At 43.9% G+C, this 20,568-nt stretch overlaps 1 protein-coding gene across 1 annotated transcript in view; it reads left to right on the top strand.

Moving 5' to 3' along the window:
- The first annotated feature begins 2,978 nt into the window (after window positions 1–2,978).
- KCNH5 (potassium voltage-gated channel subfamily H member 5) overlaps window positions 2,979–20,568 on the top strand; it is a 147,654-nt gene continuing 130,064 nt past the window's right edge. The window contains exons 1-2 of the mRNA XM_083862923.1: window positions 2,979–3,066; window positions 15,665–15,788. Coding sequence (XP_083719049.1) covers window positions 2,994–3,066; window positions 15,665–15,788 — 197 coding nt within the window. The 5' untranslated portion in view covers window positions 2,979–2,993. The remainder of the gene's footprint in view (window positions 3,067–15,664; window positions 15,789–20,568) is intronic.

Genomic DNA, 20,568 nt, shown 5'->3' with positions numbered 1-20,568 from the left:
GACCTGCTTATGCCGGTCTGTGTCTCCCTCCTCTTCCAGGAGCCCTGGGAGCGATGATTCTTCAATTCATAAATTCACAGAAGACACATTTAAAGCTCTGTGCTGTGAATAAGAACCAGTTCTGAAATGTTTAATAGTCCCTGAAGTAAAATAAGCCTCTCCTGTAGGTTTAGATTCCAAGGGTCAGCTCTTCACCACATGCAGCTGAACTTCATAGTGCGTGCTCTCTCCACTTGCTGTGGGAGCTTCTGCTGGGTGGATTTGGGGTATTGCGTCTTTTGTAGGAATACCAGAAAAGAGGTAAATCACCCAGAGCAGGTGCTTCAAATTTCAGAAGAAAGAAAATGGTGAAGCAGAAGAGGAGAGAACTGAGATTACTTTTACTCTGGTACAGCGATGTTCTCATTCACTCAAATTCTTGCCTTTTTCCTTTTAGGAAAGGAAAACTAGTCTCTTCCCTTAAAGAAATAAAGTTTGCAAGCCAAGAAGAAAGAAGAACTAGGAATGCTCTAATAATCCATCAGGAATGTTGTTACATTTAGCTTAGACCGTTTTTCTTTTTTCTTTTTAATGTTTTAACAATTAATTAATTCCTTAAAATTGAAATGGTTTTGATTGACCTATTCAGAGGGGAAAAAAAATAAAGCATTTTGAATCACAGTGGGTTTTCTGCCACACTTAAGAACAGCTGGTTGAGACTGGAGTATTTTTGGTATGGAAAGAAGCTGCCTAGTTGTCTTTTTCCTACATACCCTGACCTCAAACGTTCCTGACAGTTTCCTGCGTGGTGGCTTGATGCTGTTTCCAAGCACAATTCGAAGATTCCCAAAAGAAGACAAGAGTCTCTTTGCAGTTCCCAGTTTGCTTTCTTTGTCAGACTCTTCTTTTCAAGGTTATCTTTAGCCTCATCCAGCATTCTAGGAAAAGAAAGAAGTGTCCTCTGGAGTTTTTTGCAACCTTGGTATAGAAACATCTCCCCACGTCTTGCCATTTCTGGCTGACGTCTGTGACATTTAAAGGTATCTTTCTGGAGCTTGTCCCTCTCCATAACCTCTTGTTTAATTAGTGCCACTGGAAATACAGCAACAGAACTCAGAGGAGGGATCTAAAGTTGAGGAGATGGAGCAGGGAGGATGGAGTGACTCTTGGGCATGGCTGCCATGTCAGGACAGAGAAGTTTATTGGAAAGAGTGAACAAGAAGGGGTTTGATGAAATGGGGAAAGTGGAAGGGCAAGTAGCAAGTCTAGGTTTCAAAATAAGGTTGGGGAATGAATAGAAAAATTCAGATTGGTTGGGAGGAAGGGAATTTGGGAGCAGAGGTCCTGGCAGCCCTGTACAGATAGATCAGTCACACAGTATTTGCCTGTGCACAGCTGGTTAAGGTGAGCTACAGCTCACTTGAAACAAACAAAGGTGGTGTCCTCCACTCTCCAATTACCGGGAGCAAAATTTCCCTCTACCTCGGGGCAGCGCTCAGCAGGAGCATCTTTTTAACCATACCAATCTAAGGAAAGCCCTGAAGATGCCAGACCTGGGGACAAACAATGAATGTTTGACAAATCGGGTGTGGTTCACACCTCAAACTTGTTTTCTGTCAGCATTCCCAAGCTGTTTGTAATCGAGCTACTCCTGATTTGCATTTGTTTAAATGAAATGAAATCCAGACATTTTCCAGGGACAGCAGTACTGGCACCCAGGAAAGAGCTGCTCCAGCAACAGCTCCTGGAGTGGCAGAGATTTTAAACTCCAGGCTGTGGAGTGCAGGTGACTTCAGTGTGACTTGTTAGACCAAGACTCAGGCAGAGGAAGGCGCAGGTGCTGCAAGCAGAACGACAAAATAAATGAATTGATTTTTCCACAGTGGAACGATGTCCTCTGGGAGAGGCACCGCTGCTTGTGCCAAGCAGGGCAGGAGTGTGCGGCACACCGGGCTGTGCTCTGCAGGGCTCGCTCCTGCTCTGGACAAACACTGATTTTCCACCTCTTAGCTCTTTCTACAATCCTTTCCTGTCTGCAAAACTAGCAGAGGCAGAAGCAGCAGCTGGAGAAATTCCTCCCAGGATTTTACTGTCCACAGCTTTAAAAAAACACTGTCCTAGTGAAGACACGGCTGGAGGGAGGGCGGCTGGATGAGAACAGGGCACAGCTCAGGCAGAGGAGCTCGGGTGTGGCAGCACTGACTGACTCACCTGCTCCTCTGGGGCTCCGGCACAGCAGCGCCTGCTCCTTCAGAACGTGGAGAAAAGAGGTTTCCAGCCCCAAACCCGCCTCCTGTTGCCTCGCACGGAGAGAGAGGGGGGAATCCTCCAGGAAATATCTTGATGGCTCCAAGCGAGGCTACTGATATTTAACACTGGACGTTGCACTTTGCGTTTATCTTTTGAGGGCAAAGTGCGGCCGCCCTCCCGTGTGTCACACACAAAAATTCCAGGGCGTTTTCCCTCCAACCCAACCGCTGGGGGGAAAAACCCACCAAAAAACCCTAAAAACCAAAACAAATAAAAAACAACCCCAGATAAAACAATGTATAGATGCAAAACCAGGGGGTTGGGTGAGTTTCTCTCAGGGCAGAACTTCGCCGGGGCTCAGCCAAGGGCGGGGAGGGTGGGGATGCTCGGGGGATGCTCGCGGACTTCGCGCCGCGCCCCACCCGCATCCTCCCCATCCCCTGCCGTCCCCCCCCGTCTCCGCCGTCCCTCCCCATCCCCTGCCATCCCCCCCCGTCCCCGCTGTCCCCCGGCCCGGCGGGGCGGTCGCGCAGGCGCAGGGGGGGCGGGCGCGGCGCTGGGAGCGCGGAGCGCGGCGCGGCCCCAGATCCGCGCTGCAGCCGCCGCGGGGGCGCCTCTACCATGAGCGGCCGCGGCCGCCCCTGCGCGACTCACGGGCACCGGGCGCTGCCGCCGCCGCCGCCGCCGCCGCCGGCCCCCCCCCGCCGCCGCCGCCGCCGCCGCTGCCGCCGCGCACCCCCGGCCCCCGAGCCCGGCGCTGCAGGATGCCGGGGGGCAAGAGAGGGCTGGTGGCACCGCAGAACACCTTCCTGGAGAACATCGTCCGGCGCTCCAGCGGTGAGAGTTCTCCCCCCCCCCTCACCCCGCCCCGTTATCCATCCATCCATCCATCCATCCATCCATCCATCCATCCATCCATCCATCCATCTATCTGTCCGTCCGTCTCTCCGGCTTCTCGCCCCGGCGTTTGCCACGCTGGTGGGTCGGTGCCAAAGCGGTGCCTTCAAGGAACGGGATGCGCTCATCTCCCTCCGGAGCATCCATCCCCTCGCGGTCCTCACCCCGTCTCCCCGCACTTACATCGCATTCGCTACTGCCAATTTCAACCCTTTTCTCTTTTATGAGACAATAAATTGGCATCCTCTCCACTCATCGGATCTTTTTTTAATTTTTTTTCCCCCTCCCATTTTTCTTGTTCTTTAGTTTTTGTAATAATTAGGACTTGCAACCGTTTCCATTCGGGGGGGTTCAAAGTTTTTTTGCAATTCTTTGACACTTAAAAGTCTGTGGCGACGGTGCCGGGAAAGCGGTGAGGGAGTGACTGTGGTTTGGGTGATGGTAAATCCTGTGGCTGAGCAAATGGGTAAAGAACTGTCTGTACTTAGTCATTTATGGCTCCTCTGTTGGGTGAATATTTACAGGACTGTGTGGCATCCAGTTATTCCTTGCTGCTGGAGTTAATTTCACTGTTTTTAGTGCAAAGCAGCGCTGTACACAGCTCCACTGAAGTTACATTGTGTTCACAGCCCACTGTCTCCTTGGGTGTGCTGATGTAGATGCTGCTTTAGGCAAGTCCTATGCTACTTACATTCATTTTTTAATGTAGTTTTTGCACTGGCACATAACTACAGAGACATAGGAGTGTTTGCACAAACATAGGAGAGCTCAGCTTTGGGTTTGCTAAAAGATAATTCCTTGGTCAGCCCAGATTTGGGGCGATGCTGCTGTTGAAGCACTGCTGTGCCAGTGTGCACAGGGGACAGGAGTGGGAAAGGGGAGCAGAGCATTGAGAAGAGTTACTACATCTAATGTTAATCAAGGCACCAATGGCTTGTGAAATTACGCTGAAAAATGTTCCTTTCCACCTTTCCACACTGCACAGTGCTGGATGTGCAGTCACACCAGTGTGGTGTGGTGTGGTGTGGTGCACTGGCTTGGGGTGGATTTTGATTACAGGTAGTGAATTAGTGATTCGTGGATTTTCCTCAGGAGCAGAAGTGGGATGAGGAGCTGGAATTTGTTTTACAATGTTGTGTGTTAAATTAGCAGCTTTGTACTGAGCTGTTTTTTTGGGGGCTTCCTCCCTCAGGTGTTGCCTGTGTCAGTTCTGTGGTCGGCAGCTGCCTCCCTGTCAAGCCCTGTAGCTGCACCATCTCCAAGAGCTGCTTTCCCACAACAGTGTATTTATTTCCCAGAATATTAAATGCAGGCTTAATTAATAGGCGTTTATATAGCACTTTCCCTCTGACAATTTCAAAGTGTTGGGTGGAATTTAATTACACTTCACAGCTCCTTGTGGAAGAGGGACAATACTGAGGCTTTCTCAACCTGTTCATCGAGTTGTGGCGTAAATGGGGGCTTGGGGCATCATTGCTGATTTCCCCAGGTCTTGCAGCACTGTTGGTGGCAGGGCTGGGAGCATGGTTTGGGAATGCCATGGTTTTGTATCCTGCTCTAATTAAATCACACATCTTCCCTGGTGAAAGCTTCGAGATATCAAAAATTGGAAAAGCTCAGAGGGCTTACAAACATTATACTTTAAAAACACATATCCCCTCCAATTTTTAACCTGGTCTAATTTAGGAGCATAAATCATGCTGATCTGGTCATTCATTCTGCTTTTTCAGTGCCACTGATGATGTCTAAGCATGGTGCTAGCTAGAGAGGTAAATTTTCCCTGTTGGGAAAGTGGTACCCAAAGAGGAAAATAGATTGGGAATTTGTATTTAACTCATGTAAGTTGTCAGTGTTGTGAGCTGAAACATGATTTAGTTCTTATTTTTGTCATCCAGGACATAACCTTATTTATCCTTTATAGAAATAGTAATTTTCATTGGATTCAGGACTGTTTAATCCAAATTTAATAATATACAGTGGAGCAAATCTGGTTCAAGTATCTCCTGCCAGTGCTCAGTAGAAGACAAGGATTTGGTCTGCTGACTGTCTGCTGGGTTCATTTTTAGACTTGGATTCACCAAGTTCCAAGGGATTTTTCATTGACAATTTGAGGAATAGGATGAAGGAAAGATTGATGATTGGTTTTTAAAATACATCTTCAGCATTTCCCCCCCAAAAAGCCTTTCTGTCACCGTTCCTGGTTCACAAACATTCTCCTTTGAGCTTTGTCACATTTATGCAATCCCATTGCACTTCTTGATCATAAACCTTTTCTTAACAGCCAAGAGAAAGTTTGTAGATATGGGTAATAACTTCTGTTAGGGTACGGGTACTGCTGGAAAAAATCAGGCAGGTATTTCAGCAGACAGGCTCCTCTTCGGGTGAAATAGAAGCAACGGCTTCAAAATGAGGTGTTGATGGAGACAAATTACTCAGAGTTACTGGAGATGGATCCTAATAACAAAATTTATGGAGAAAACTGTATTAATTTTAAAATCTGAAAGTCAGGACCGGGAGCGTGTGTAGTGGGAACACAGTGTGCAGGCTTGGTGTGGTGTCTTACTGGTGTTAAAAATAATCATATATTGAATTCTCAGCATTCTTTGGGCACTTTCTCTTTAGGAATGTTGTGAACCCTTCCTTTTTACCTCAGCTCTGGCTGCTTATCAGGTTCAAATTGTGGGAGAAGCGCTCACAGTGTGCAGCCATGAGCAAAGCACCAAGGAGCTGAGCAGAAAGGAGCGGGGTGGCTGTGACCAGAGTGGCTGTGAAACAGGGTGACTGTGGCTCTTTTCCCTCTGTGTTGGACAGTGAGGGAGCTGGGCTGTCCTGCTGGATGCCCGTCTCCATGCCAGTGTGTTTGGGAAGGATGGAGCAGTTTGGGAAGCGATGGAGGGGTCCCGCGGTGCCGCCTCGCCTGGGGAACGTCTCTTTTGGAGATGAATTTACACCTTGGAGCTTCTGAGGTGTTTTAGCTCAGCGTTGAACTTTGGTGTTTGGGCAGCATCCCAGGTTGCAGGTGCTTCCCAAAGCATGGGGTGGTGACCTCTTTGCAGGGTCTTTGCCCTCACCACAGCTGAGCTCCACTTAAGGAGAGCCAAAGCCCATGGGGTCTGTCCTTAGGGCTGCTGTGGTTGGTGAAAGGGACGAGCAAACTTCTCTCTTCAGGGTAATCTCAGTGCACTCTCTGCAATCTTTTTTTAAATTTTTCCTCTCTTTTAAAGCACAGTGAAAATACATCGAGGCTTATCTGAGGCTCACAAAGATTGATACAATCTCGCTACAGCCTTGGCTGTGCCCTAGATCTTAAGAGCACCAGGTGTTTTGCTGAGCTGAAAGGTGTTTTGTGAGAGCACTGGGCTAAATCACATTAAGGTGACTGCCTTTTACTGCCATTAGTATTTGGGACGTTTAATAAGGACCCTCCTAAGGGCAATGTTCTCTCCCAAGATGTTCTCAGCAGGCTGTGCCCATTATTACTGATATTATTGTTCACTTTTTAAGTGCATTCAGAGCTCCTACTGATACTGACCTGAGCTCAGCTTTGTGGAAGTGCAGAGGGTACAGAATTGGGCAAATCTCTAGATCAGGACTGGGTTTTATGGACCTGTCCCATGGGCAGAGTCATCCAGTGAGTTGAGCCAAGTCTGTCTTGCCTTCACAAATTCTATCAGCAGAAAAATTACATATATGTTAATGGCATAATCTGCTTTTATGGTAGAGCATGAATTTGTGGAAAAGGTGACTCTGGGACTTGGCAGCAATCTTCAATTAAGATTGCTAACAGTTTGGAAGAGACGATGAATTTAGTGAAAAACTATATATAATCTTATCTATATGATAAGAGTCATCATTATTGGCTATTATTTCTGTTGCAATAACTCTTAGAAGCTTCCTCATGAAAGTGGATCTTTCACAAATACATTTTGGCACTGGGGTGAAATCTTAGCTCTGTAAGGCTTACATGGGAATTCCAGCATGAGTTTTAATGAAGCTAGCATTTAATTCCTGGCCTTTTCAGATTTATGCCATGTTCCTGAAAAGCAGTTCCTTCACACAGACCTTTATGCCCTGCTGGGTCCCTTTGACTGGTGGGTGAAAGGATCAGCCCTGTTCACAGGTGATTTTTGTCCAAGCAGTTTACTTGGAAAGGGGGTGGAAACAATTGTCACATCTGTAGCAGTAAGACACTTAAAATTTTTATTCCACTGGTATTAAAGATAAAATAAGTGTCTCTTGCCTCTTCTGTTCCTACTGGCTTGTGTAGGTTCCTGTCTTCCAGGCAGGGGTTTGGGATCTGATACATGTGGGCTTCTCTCCCCTCTATTAACACAAGCTGCATTTTCATCTGGCACCAATGAAATCACACATGCTGCACACAGGAAGTTCTTTAAAGCAAAGTACTTCAGGTTTAGTGGATGCCTGTCACTTGGGATCCTCCAAGAAAAATACAGAGCTCAGCAGTTCCCTACAGCCCTGCATAAAAGCAGGATGCACTGTGGGGTGAAAGTTTCCATCCTCCACTTCAGCTCGGGAGTTAAGGAAGGGATGGCCAAGGTGCTCATGTCATTAGGGCTGTCTTTGGCATTGGAAGGCACAGGGTTCCTTCTGCAGTTTCTGTGGCTGCAGGGAGCTGGCTGACACGTAAATCAATGCAGAGTGGATTTTTACACTGACAAGCATTACTAAATGACATATGTGAGGGGTTTGCAGTTGCAGATATCCTGTTTTCCTTGCTTTTTCAAGTGGGCTTGCTGAGCACAGATGAATTAGGAATCTCTGACTGCTGCTGAAATTGGGGGAGTTCTGCATGCTCTAAAATGTTTATTTTTACTTTAAAAAATACTTATGGAAGCTCTGTGCCATTTTATTGATTTAGAAACTTAAAGAATGCCATGTTGTTGGCAAAAGGAAAAGCTGGATTTCCTTGAGATATGATCAGCTCTTTGTGGTCTTATTTCTAATTGTGGGTCTGCTTTCCCTTCCCTTCCCTTCCCTTCCCTTCCCTTCCCTTCCCTTCCCTTCCCTTCCCTTCCCTTCCCTTCCCTTCCCTTCCCTTCCCTTCCCTTCCCTTCCCTTCCCTTCCCTTCCCTTCCCTTCCCTTCCCTTCCCTTCCCTTCCCTTCCCTTCCCTTCCCTTCCCTTCCCTTCCCTTCCCTTCCCTTCCCTTCCCTTCCCTTCCCTTCCCTTTTTATTATTATATTTAGTTTTCTCTCTCTTTTTTTTTTTTTTTTTTTTTCTCTTTCCTTCTGTGGTTGGTGGGAGAGGTATCCATCCTCCCCTTTTGGAGGAATTTTGAGCGCTGCTGAGCACTTGCCACAAGAGGTCACTGCAAGAGTTGCTGCCTTTCCAGGTGAATGTTGAAACCTGAGAGAAGGAAAAAAATTAAATTGATTTTTTTTTTGAGGAAACATTCAGGTTTTCTTATTGCAGTTGGAAGGAGTGTGCAGCCAAAGAATAATGTCAGGCAGTGGAAATACATTTAATTAGCCTGTTTTACAGGGTGCTGTCCGGTGGTGAACTGGGATTTTAAGTTATTCTCATGGATAGCTGAAGGAAAATAGGATTTTCTGATTTGATAACATTAAATAATAGAAGATTTTGGAGCTGCTGCTCTATTAATCTGCTTTTCAGATAAAAAATAAAATGGACAATACTTGTTTAATCAGCACACTCAGGGGACTGGCTATTGTAACTGCTAAGCCCTGGGTATCCCAAGTGGCCAAGGCCTGACTCCACACTCAGGAGAGGTTCTGGAATGGGTCCTGTTGGAAGCTTTGCTTCAGCCACTGGCACAGAGAGAAGAGCACAGGGGATGCAGCCGATTTTCTACCCAAACAGGTTTTTTTTGAGAAGCTGCCAGGCTCTGTGGAACTGCAGCCAGGACTCTCTGCGGGCTCAGTGTTTGCAAGAGGAGCCCCGTGCCTGAAGAGCTCCTGTTACCACAATTTTCTCCTCTGGGAATGACAAGGCAGCACTCTCATTTGGATAAAGCTGGAAGTCTGGATTTCTGGTTGTTCCTGAGGGTGCCTGTATGTCTTGAGTGAGAGCTACAGTGTGCTCCAGTTTAGATTTAGTCTCAGTACATCTGTGTTGTGTTCTGCATAATTTTAATAGAGAGCAGATTCAGCAGTGGCATTTAGATGGTAACTGGGATAGGTGAGGGTTACTTTAATTCTAGGATAAATGGCAGTGTGAGGAAGAAACTGTGATCAGAATTGTATGAAATGTCATTTTTCAGGTAACTCATAGAGATGCTCTCATCTCCTTGTTGCCTCAGAGCTCTTCCTGGGGTCATTGATGTGCCACAGTAAAGGCAAGGGCTGTTCATGGGCTTCCACATTCCAAATGATTGCAGTTAATTTTTTAAGTTTCAAGGAGGTAAATTTCAGGCAGACTCTTTAATTTTTCTTCTTGAGCTCACTTGCTAAATTGCTGAAAGCTGAGTGGATTTAATATTTCAGCTAGTGCTGGATTATTTGTCTTCTCTTTAATTCGAGGAGCACGTTTGGGGCAGGAAGTGGGTAATTTCAGCATAGTTAGTGTGATGACACCTTGCTCTGGGTTTAGCCCTCGCTGCATCTTCACGATATGAGTATTAAATAAAGACAACACTGGCACAGAAAGGTGACGTAAAGAGTCAGTCCTTTGAGAGTTTATATTTTTTTTTTTTTTCAGGCAAGCAACGCTTAATGTACTGGGTAAATTGGATGACACTGATGTTTTGCATGCTTTAAAGACACTGGGGAAATTATAGCTTTGTTAGAAAACAGCACAATGGTTTCACAGACAGGAGTACAAAGTGCTGGTGGAGGTTGCTGCTTCAAGAATAGAGATTTGTCTGCAGCCAGCCCCAGAGCTGGAGGGATGTTGGTGCCTGTTGAGGCAGATTTCAGAGGTCTGTGCTCTCCAACAGGATCTTCTTCTGCATTCTGTGGGGATGCAGCACATTTTGAACACTTGGTTGGAATCACCACAGACAACACTGGGTACTGTCAGGGCCCAGACTCAACTCAGGAAAGTTAAGAAAATTAAAAAAGAGAACTTTTTTTAGTACACCCCTCCCAAGTACCCCCACAGAGGAACACCACCAGTTTTCCAAGATGCTCTAAACAAGTCTGTGGCAATATGTTGACCCAGTGTAGTTTTGAGGAGAATCAACTGACAGCGGTTGAAATGGTTTGGGGCTTTTATATTAGCAAAAAAGGGGCAAATTCCAGATATTTCCCAGCCCCCATGAGGCCTGAGCTGCCTTTGCTGTGCAGTGGAAAGGTGGTAGTTCTGAAGGACAGCTCTGTGTAAAGTTGACAGAGGTAGGAATTTGTTCCTAGATGGAAATGCTGCTTCTTTTTGTTGTTATAATCATCATTGTTGTTTGTGTGCTGCTACTACTTTATTTTCTTTAGAAAATCTTTTCAGTCTTTCTAAAAAAGGTCACCAGCCAGTTTCCTTGAAAAGAGAGGGAATTCTCAAAAATGGTGATTTAAACAATTTGGGTTGCAAGTGGTACCCAACCATTCTTTAGAAAAGATGATTAGAGACAGTGTTTCTCACTTGGTTAAGCATATCTCCTGGAATGATTTAGCTGTTCTTGCTCTCCTGTCATTACATAACATGAATTTTACACAGCTTTAGGCATTTTGTTAGTTAAAAAAATTGCTCGCACACTGTGGTCTTTTTATTTAGTTTTAATAACAAACACAAGGCTCAGCTCTGTGTTGAGTGCTAGCTACTGCAGGATAGAGTAAGATTAAAAGCTTGCTGCTCTATAGCATAGGCTGCCTTTATACAAAAGAGCCTTTCTACAAAATAGAAGCACAGCAAATGCGGTGCCTTTAAAAAAAATTGTTTTCCTCAACTGTGTTTTCCAACCTGAAGTTTTGCTGACCGTATGCCTCTAACACCCTGTTTCCTTGCCATCAGCATTAAACCTTGCAACCAGAAGAGTTATGTTAGCTAATAAAAAACCTGCTGCCTTCCTGAGAGGAATCTGGCAACTCTGAGACAGACGAGTCTGCTGGCAGACCCTGCTTTCCTTAGACAGACACTGGTGTCTAGAGGTGTCTGGTCAAGGAGCATGAACGACCTATATAACTGTGATTTGGGCTCTCTACAATGCATCAGAAAGGGGAATGGGTGGAGAAGGCAAAGACATCAAGACAAGCTTAGAAATAACAAAAATTGACCTTTTCTCTGTAAGGAAATGGGAAATGGACTTGCACTTTCAGTGCTTTGGAGAAATCTGAGAAGGATGAACACGTCACCAGAGATTTCAGGTTAATCATTGTGTGAGTTTTGAATTTAAAGTGTTTTCAGAGTATGAGATACCACAGCATGGTCATCTGGATCCCAATTTCCTGGAGTTTCACCATATGCTGGATCAGACCAGAGTCTGTCAGAATCCCTGTCCTGCTTTCAGCAGTGACCTGTGTCTTGCTGACCAGTGGGAAAGTCCTCAGCTTCTGTAGAAAAATACTTGTGAGATTGAGAGCTTCACAGAGAGATATTTTCCTTTCTGGGCCACAGCACAGATAAGGCACAAATTTTAGTTTACAGCACCTTACAGCTGAGGTCAGCTGTGTTTATGCCCTGCCACTCATAACTTTGGCTATCCTTGGCAATCCCTGTTGTGATCTTTCCTTGAAGTTGTGACATAATTGTAAATTAAATTCATGTGCTGGTGTAGGTGTAGTGCCTGGATTCAGTAATGTCTAGTTATTAGTAACAAAACTCCCTTAAGAAAAACAGAACATATTCTTTCAAAAGACTTGCTTGCAGAATGTAGTTTTTGTCTCTTGGATCTGACAGGAATATGCCTATGGAGATCCCAGTCCTGTTGTCCTTGCCATGCCCATCCTCCTGCCATTTCCAGACCCTTTGTTGGGTCCTTTTCTTGTTCTTCTGAAGGGAGAACAAAACACTCCTTTTATCTATTAAAGACTTGAGCAGGGAAGGAGAGGTTGCCTCTCCCATGAAGGGAGTCTGAACACCTCCATTCTTGGCTGTCCTTTGGCAACTGGAGATGGAGATAAAATTAGTTCTTTTCCCAGCCCTTATCTCTTACACCTGGTTCAGGCAGCCAGCTGGAAATTGGACAGAGTGGAATTTGCTATAGACTCGTGGAAATCATAATCAAAGACACAACTGTGGTGACCTTTCTTAGCCAGGACATCATGAATCTGAACTGTAGGAATACGAAAGTCAGTCATGCAGGTGGATTTAGTCCAGAGCTGGCTGTGGATCCATCTTCATTGGAAGGAACTGCAGAAATGGACTTTCAATGAGTAGTCAGTGGTGATAACATGGTTATATAAAATTATGGTCAAAACCAGAAAAGTTCTCTCAAAGTGTCCTGTTACCCAATACACAGTTTGGGGGTTTTTAGCTGGGTATGGACTGGCAGAATTAAATCTGCCTGGAGTTATGATTTAGATAGAAACAGGGAAGAATTAATTGCGTCTTGGTTGAAGAAAATAATAACTGCTGATAAAATATAAGGCAGGTTAAATACAGAGAGTTCTGTGAATACTGAGATTTGGGAACCCAATAAAACTGGAGGGTCAGACCAAAAACTGACCTGTTCTTCCTTCCATTTTATCAAGTTACTCAGTGAGCAGCAGCTTTAATGAAACGTGGATCCCAGTGGCTTTGTGCCTGCAGTTGGATTTATTGGTCTCTAATAAGAGGCAAATATTGATTCAAGATCTTCCTTTGGCTGGAATTAGACACACACACACACACACACACACACACACACACACACACACACAGACACAGATATTGGTAGTGGACCTGACAGTGCTGGGTTTGCAGTTGGACTCAATCATCTTGGAGGTCTTTTCCAACCTAAAAGATTCTATGATTCATATTCCTGTGCTGAGCATGGATGAAGGAGCTTTGCTAAGGAGACAAGGGTAAGAAAAAGGAGTCAATAAAGTAAAAGAAAATTCAAGGGGACAAAAGAAAACACTTTCTAATATCTGGTCAAGTTTCTAATATGAATATTACGGATCTGATCTAACCGTAAAAATTGAAAATACTAATATCTATCAAGATGTTTCTGGTGTCTTTTTAACCTCCAGTTCTGTGGGATTTAAAGGAAAAACAAACCCACAACAATGTGTCAATAGCTTGGCTTTACATTTTGTCCCCTCCCAAGTTTCAGTCAGTTTGGTGAATGCCTTATCAAATATTTTGAGACTCTCATGTGCAAAGAAGTATAAAATCCATAGAAGACAACAATTAAAGCTATTTATCTGGCTGCATCACATATCTTCTGCTGTGTGCTCTGTGTCCTGAAACAGTGACGTGGTGGGAATACACAATGGAGATCATGTCTGTGGATGGGGAGGCTTTGAAGGAGGGTTATCAGCTTTTGGACTGTGGCTCTCTGGGGAGCTCAGGGATGTGCAGAGCATCCCTGAGTGCACCATCACCAGGCTGTGCCCTTGGTGTCGAGATGTGTGAGCAGAATTTCGGCCAGAGATGGTTCTATAAAGACAATCTTTCCAAATTTAACTTGCAACCTTGGGTTGTTTCTTTCTGGGATGGGAAATTCAGAATTGCTCGTGCTCCCAGCATCTCCAGTTGCTGGAGTGTGGTGGTGATGGGGTGGCAGGTGTGGGGAGAGTCCAGGTTTGGGGGGTTAGAGGTGTCTCCCTTTTCCAAAAACAAAAGGAAAAAAACCCCTTCCAACAGTGTTGAAGTAGTGAGCTAAAAAAGCAACTCTTTAATGAAAGCCTTCACGTAGGTGCACAAATGTGCACATGTGAAAAAAAGATTTTCACAATTTTTATTAGGTTAATTAATTAGTATACCTAGATAGTACATCCAATAGGACATCAGTTACTCCAATAACTCATCCTTGGGTCAGGCTTTTGGAGTTGGTCTCAGGACTGCTTTGCCCTATTTTCTTGGTATGTCTGTTAAGTTCTGGTGGAAAACAAAATGTCCTTATCAGAAATTCTCTCCTTAAGTATAAGATTAAACAGAATTTCAAGAAAGTGGTAGAAAAGGGTTAGCTTGTTATGAGAAAGGGCAGGAAAAGTACTAGGAAGTATACAACTATGTATTAAAAATCTACAAGGCTACAAATATATCAGAAGATGTAAAAAGCTAAAACGTCTTCAGGCATCAGTGGAGATACAGGTGTGGGGGGAACACCAGTGGAGTGAGATGAGCTCCTGCAAACCCTTTGGTCCCCAGGGGCTTAGGATGTCCCCTGAGCTGGGCTGAGTCCCAGCAGAAAATATCTGGTGCAATCCAGGGATATTTTATGTAATGCTCAGGCTTTACTCCATGTTTCCTGCTGCTTGTAGCAAGGGCATCTTCCTGTGGGCAGGAAAGCAAATTTTTGAAGTTGACATTCAGGCTTAAAGAATATTTGTGATGGATCCGAATAAATGCCTTGAGCGTAAAAGATTTCACAAAATCTAAGCTTTTATTTCTCCCATTGGGTAGATTTAAAATATTTTAAAATCTGCTTTTCTGTGGAAAATCCAATAATCTCCAGATTTTTTTTTTTCAAAATTCATGCTTATAAAGGAAAAAAAGAGATAGAAATACTATATTTTTGGTACATATTCCGTATCCAATAGAGTAATATTTTGCAGAATGTACAATTCAGTCACAGTTATAAACACTCTGAGTAGGGCATGGGTAGCTCATTCAAACTCAGTGTCACTTTTATGTTAAAATCATTATGCACACCTGAGTAAATGTCTGTTGTTGTCATAACCATTCTTTGGCTATTATGAGGAAAATTTGTAAAAATATCTCTTTTCTTCCCCACAAGAACTGCTGAAAGGAACATTTCCTATAATTTTTATGCAGCAAGATTGTTAATAGTTACATTTTAATAGCTTTTTAACACCAGTGAATGAGACCATGTAGTTCCATAGCTGTAGTCAAAATGAAATTGAAAACTAAGAGTAAAAATAAAGAAAACACTAAAGAAAATAAAGAAAACATTTCAAAATGAAATTGAAAACGTAGAGTAAAAATAAAGAAAACACTGAAGATTACCACGGACTACAATTTTAAAACATCTGCTTTCCCCAGTGTCACTTGGCACTCTGTCCCTCATCCCAGGGATCCTGGCTGTGTCCTGCAAAACAGACTCAGACCTGCCAGGAAGAAAAAATTACTTCTCTCAAGCAAAGGAGTCACTATCATCTTTGGGCAGACATACAATTCAGCATTTAAAACTCAGTTTGCACGTTAATTTAATGTTGCTTTCAAGATATGTATAAAACAAAAACCAAAACATACTATCTTGCCCAGATGTTGTGGATAAATGAATACTTTCTGAATTGTTAAAGCATTGGGGCTTTTGTGATGTGAGAAGCTACTTGCATTACCAGGAGTTTTCCTGTTTTATCACAAATTCTTTTCAGATGTAAATTTAGATTTCCCTCCGAAATGTCAAGATTGAAATTACTGTCACAAATAACTGCATCTGCTGTGTAAAACAAGGAGGATTTCATTGCAATTTGCCACTGACAACAGCCCTTTCTCTCTTTTGCTCTTTGTCCTTTCAGAATCCAGTTTTTTGTTGGGAAACGCCCAGATTGTGGACTGGCCCGTAGTTTATAGTAATGACGGATTTTGTAAACTCTCTGGATACCACCGAGCTGACGTCATGCAGAAGAGCAGCACTTGCAGGTATGTCCATTGCCTTTTTTGCTGCCACCTGGTGCACTTGAAAACTTTTAATCTGCTGGGAAGAATGGTGAGGTTTTGGGTGTAGGAGAAGGGAATGCAGGTGACCTTGCCCCTGGTAAGTAACAGCTGTATCCAAGAGAGGATCATGAATGGGAGAGGATGAAAAAGAAGGATCCTGGGGAGAGAATCACTGCTGTGAGGTCAGTCTGGGTCTGCAGTTAGAGCCTGTTAGAACCTGCAGCCACAGTCTAGCCAGGTGAAAGCCTGCAGTCAGAGTCTGCAAACTGAGCCCTGCAGTCAGAGTTTAGCAGGAAATAACCAGCAGTCAGAGGCTGCAAGGGAAACCTACAGCAGGAGCTGCTGCAGGCAGAGTCAGTGAATGGTTGGAGTCAGGATGGCTGAGCTGTAAAGAGGAATAAACCAGGACCCTTTTCATGCTGTGATAAACAAGAAGTCTGTGTCTCAGCTCATTTCTACCCTCTAACAAGAGGGCTGCTGCAACATTTTGGGAGAAAGGATTGAGGTAGGAAAGGCATTGTTCTGATGTTGAGGTCTTAAAACAGGCTTTAAGTGAAACTAGCAACTTAGACAGAACATGGTAAAGCACCTTGAAATTTATCCTGGCTAGTATTGATGAGAATATACTCTAGCTAATGATCCAGTAAAGAGAGTGGGGTGTTAGGTAATATCGTTCAAAGGGACTTTTGCTAGATTGTTCTGAGTTCTGCTGTTACCATGCTGTGGGGCAGGGGCTCTTCTGTAGCTCACACTGGCCCCTTTTATTAAGCATACACAGAGCCCAGTAATGCACAAAGTGCATCTTTATTCCCGAGAGAGTGATTAGGCTGCTGATATATTTACTCTAAGCATTGTAGCTGCATGGCTTTTTTTCTTTTATTGGTGGTCTTTCAGGAGAGAGCAGCTGTGATTTGTGGCTGGATGTGCATTTGAGCCATGCCTGCTGCATCCTTTAGCAAGAGGTGCTTTTGGGGAAGGACTGGCTCCCTGATGTGTGTGAATGTGTGTGTGAGCAAAGCAAAGGAGGGACAGAGGCAAGAAGGGAGGGCTGAGATACAAGTTTGTGTAGGTTTTCCTATGTAGGGTTTGTTTTATTGCCCTAAGACAAGTGCTTTAGACTAAGAGTGCTGTGGTGCCACCTCCTAATTGCATGTTTTGGAAGGGTCTGCTTTTCAATGCCAAAAATCCAACCAAATTAAATATACAAAAGATGTAAATCTAGCCTGATTCAAGTTGATTTTATTACTGACCATGAGTGAGATAAAGGACAATTAATAAATGTTGCAATGTTTGGTCAATTTGCCTCAGGCTATAAGTGTTGCAAAATCATCTTTCAGCCATACTTTTCTCCTGGTAGTCCAGTCAGAATTTGCTTTATTCTCTTTCCCACCCCATCCCCTACACTGGGACTGTTCAGATGCTGTGTACCTGTGGCACTCACGGACATGGTTTAGTGATGGACTTGGTAGTGTTGGGTTAGCAGATGGATTTGATGATCTTAAAAGTCTGTCCCAACCTAAATAATTCTGTGGTTCTGTGATTTTAAGTCTCAGCTGCTCTTGCCTGATACAGATCACAGGGAGGGGCAGATCAACTGAAGGCACTGGAGGTGTGAGTGACTTTTGTTCCAGCTCAGGCAATGAGTTAGTCCTGTGCTAGGCTGGTAATTCCTTTGATTTTGCACCTCTCTCATCTTTTTAATCAGCAACAATATGCCTGCTGGCAGGAAAATCACTTAGAAATCCCTCACTATGAGTGCCAGTCTCCTTAGTTTCACAGGCACTATATAAAAAGCACATTGTACATAGGAGTCAGGCTATACTGGGTGATGGGAGTTGATTTATGTTCTTTCTGAGCTCATGTGGCACTCAAAATTGCATGTGTAGCTTGGGCTGATATATAGAATAATTGATATAAGTGAGTGCTAAAATGCATAGAATTTTTAGGTGGAAGAACTTTCATCTGCTGTGGCAGATGAAAATGAGCTGACAGTCCAGGAGGAACGGGGCATGTGTGACTGAGACACCTCAAACCTCCCTTTAACCAAAAAAATACCCCTGCCTGGAGGTGTGTCAGCAGGTCAGCCAGCATCCAGGAAAATCCCTGGTTTTGTGCCCAGTTGTCCAAGACATGACCATGTGTGTCTTCATGCACACATTGAAAGAATAAACAGTTGTAAAACGCGGAAATGGAGTTTAATTTGCAAGTTGTATCAGTGTTTTCTAAATATTGCTGCTTATCAGCTAAGCTGTGTGATTTCATCCTGCCTTTGGAAGAACAGGCATCCTTTAATGGACCTACCCTGGCATTTGACACTTGGCATTCACTGCAGGCTTTGCTTTGCTTGCCTTTCCTTGCACATGAGATTTTCAGCCACTGTTCCCACTGGAACACTTGGTCAGCATCTCTGCTCTGCCTTGTTTTGCTTTTCTGCCCTGACAAGTGGGATTTAAAAACAGTCTGCAAGGCAAATCTTGGCTGTAGTGAAGCCAATGGCAAAATTCCTACTGTGATCAAGAAATGGGATTATGCATGATGGGTATAGCTGGACTTGAAAAAGGTCAGATTTGGTGCTGGGATGGCACCCCTGTGGCCTTATTTTTGTGTGTGCTTGCAGTGCAAGGAAGCCCCAGTGAGGATGCCCATGGGATTCACAAAGCTGCACCTCAGAAATGGTGTTTGCTCTTCACCTTGCAGGGGTTTGAAGCTATTGATGTGTATCTTTATTTGCTGTTCCTCCTGGGTGGATGTTTGTTTCTTGTAATTGATGCCCTGACTGCTTTTGGATGAAGAGAGCTGTAAATTTGGTGTAGGGTTGGATGCCTTCCGTGCTTCACTTTTCCTCTGTCCTAGATAATTTCTCTCAAACAGCTCTTACTGCCCTGCAAACACAGACCTGCTCTGATGCTGCTGCTCTGCATCCTGGCAGAGGACAGAGGAGCACAATTTGAAACTTCAGACGAGGCTTTTCTGTGTCGAGAGATTCTTTAAGAGGGAGGTGGGAGCCCAGACATCCTAAATGACAACTGGTCTGTTTTAGAGGTGGAGAAAATATTTAAGATTCTGCCTCTTTCTGTGCATTTTAGCAAGTCTTGCTTCTCTTTGATAAGTGTGTTTTCTATGTAGAAGATTCCCAGTAGCAGAGTGGTTTTGATATTTATGCCTTGTACAGTTTGCACTGAAGACATTTGACAAGTACTAAATAACAACAAAAAAAGGCAGAAAAAGACAGTGATTGACTAAAGAAGTAGGAGTCCCTCCATGTGTACAAAATAGGACAGACTAAATTAAATTAAACTTGTGATAAGCAAAAATCTTATATAACTCATGCAGTGAAAGGCTCTGAGGTTCCTTTGGTGCTGTTAAAAATTGCCTTCTGAAAAATGTTTTTATTGTTCCAGAAGCCTTTAAAATGTCTCTTTATGTGTGAATATAATATGAGATTTAAGCATTACAGGTTTACGGCAACAATAAGCTGCCTGTAATTTAAAACATAAAGTTGATTGATCATATTCTGCAGCACTAACTGGTATCGTCCACCTCTCATCATCAAGTGGGATTTGTCATTTTAACACTAATTAATGATGACTTTCTGCATTATAAGTCATATAAAATCAAGCACTTCAACAAATTCTTGCTATTTTTTCCTTCAGGACTATGAGAAGCATTGTTTTGAGTCTCAAGGAAACAAAAAAAGAGATGCATCAGAGCATTAAAAAAGGCATAGATTAAAAAAAATTAAATCAAACTCTTTTTGTTATCATCTCATGTATAAAAGGTTATCAGGTGAAATGGGGAGAGAAAGGAAGGTAATTTGAAAATGAGCTGTGGTGTGCATGTCCTTGAGACAGCTGTGCATGTTAATGATAATCAGGACATTAATGGAACCTCGTGCCTGGGTAAAAGCATTTCCTGCTGTCAGCTGCAGTGGTGGCATCTCCTTTGCTGTCCCAAAGGTGACAGTTTTGCCATTTAGAGACTCACAGAATCATTTGGGTTTAGAAAAACCTCTGAGCTCATGGGGACCAGCCACTGCCCCAGCAGTGCCACCTTCACCACCAAGCCACGTTCCCAAGTGCCACATCCTCGTGTTTTCTGAACACTTCCAGGGGTGGAGATTCCACAGCATTCCTGAGCATCCTGTACCAGTGCCTGACCACCCTTTCAGTGATGTTTTTCTTACTACCCAATCTAATCAATGTCTGTGCCTGTGTTACCTGTGAAGAGGCAGCTGCAGTGACACTCAGGTGTTGCAGCCACTCTGATGCCTCCATCACCCAGACCAGGCACCACCTTGTTGTGGGAGCAGCTCCACTGCCTCCCTGGGCTGGCTGTGGGGAGAAAAGATTCATGCTCTGGCCTTCACTGAGTACTTTAATGCTTGCTGAGCCTCTAACCACTGTGTTGTTTTATTGTTTCTTTCAGAGCAGTAGACATAAAATAAATGTTTATTGAACCTTTGGAGGTCTGTTGATCAATAAGAGAAGCTGCACTAAAACCACAGAGGCAGTGATAGCTTTTTCCCTTTCATATTCTCAGGGTTTTGTGCTGGAGGTTTCAGCTGAGGCTCAAACTGTTTGTGAACTAAGAGAATTGGGGGAGGGAAAAAAAAAAGTCTGATCAATTAAAAGTATATTCATCCAAGTGCCTGAAAGCTTTTATCTGATGTTCCATTTTCTTTTAGTTCTGTAATTGGGAATTTACACAGAGCAGCCTCCACTTATTTTTAATCCAGGGGAGAATGACAATAAAAGCCTGGCTG

The sequence above is a fragment of the Zosterops lateralis genome (genome assembly GCF_965231275.1).
Source record: "Zosterops lateralis genome assembly, chromosome: 6".
Taxonomy (NCBI): domain Eukaryota; kingdom Metazoa; phylum Chordata; class Aves; order Passeriformes; family Zosteropidae; genus Zosterops; species Zosterops lateralis.
The sequence above is the reverse complement of the archived record's forward strand: the minus strand, read 5'-3'. Positions and strand labels throughout refer to the sequence as shown.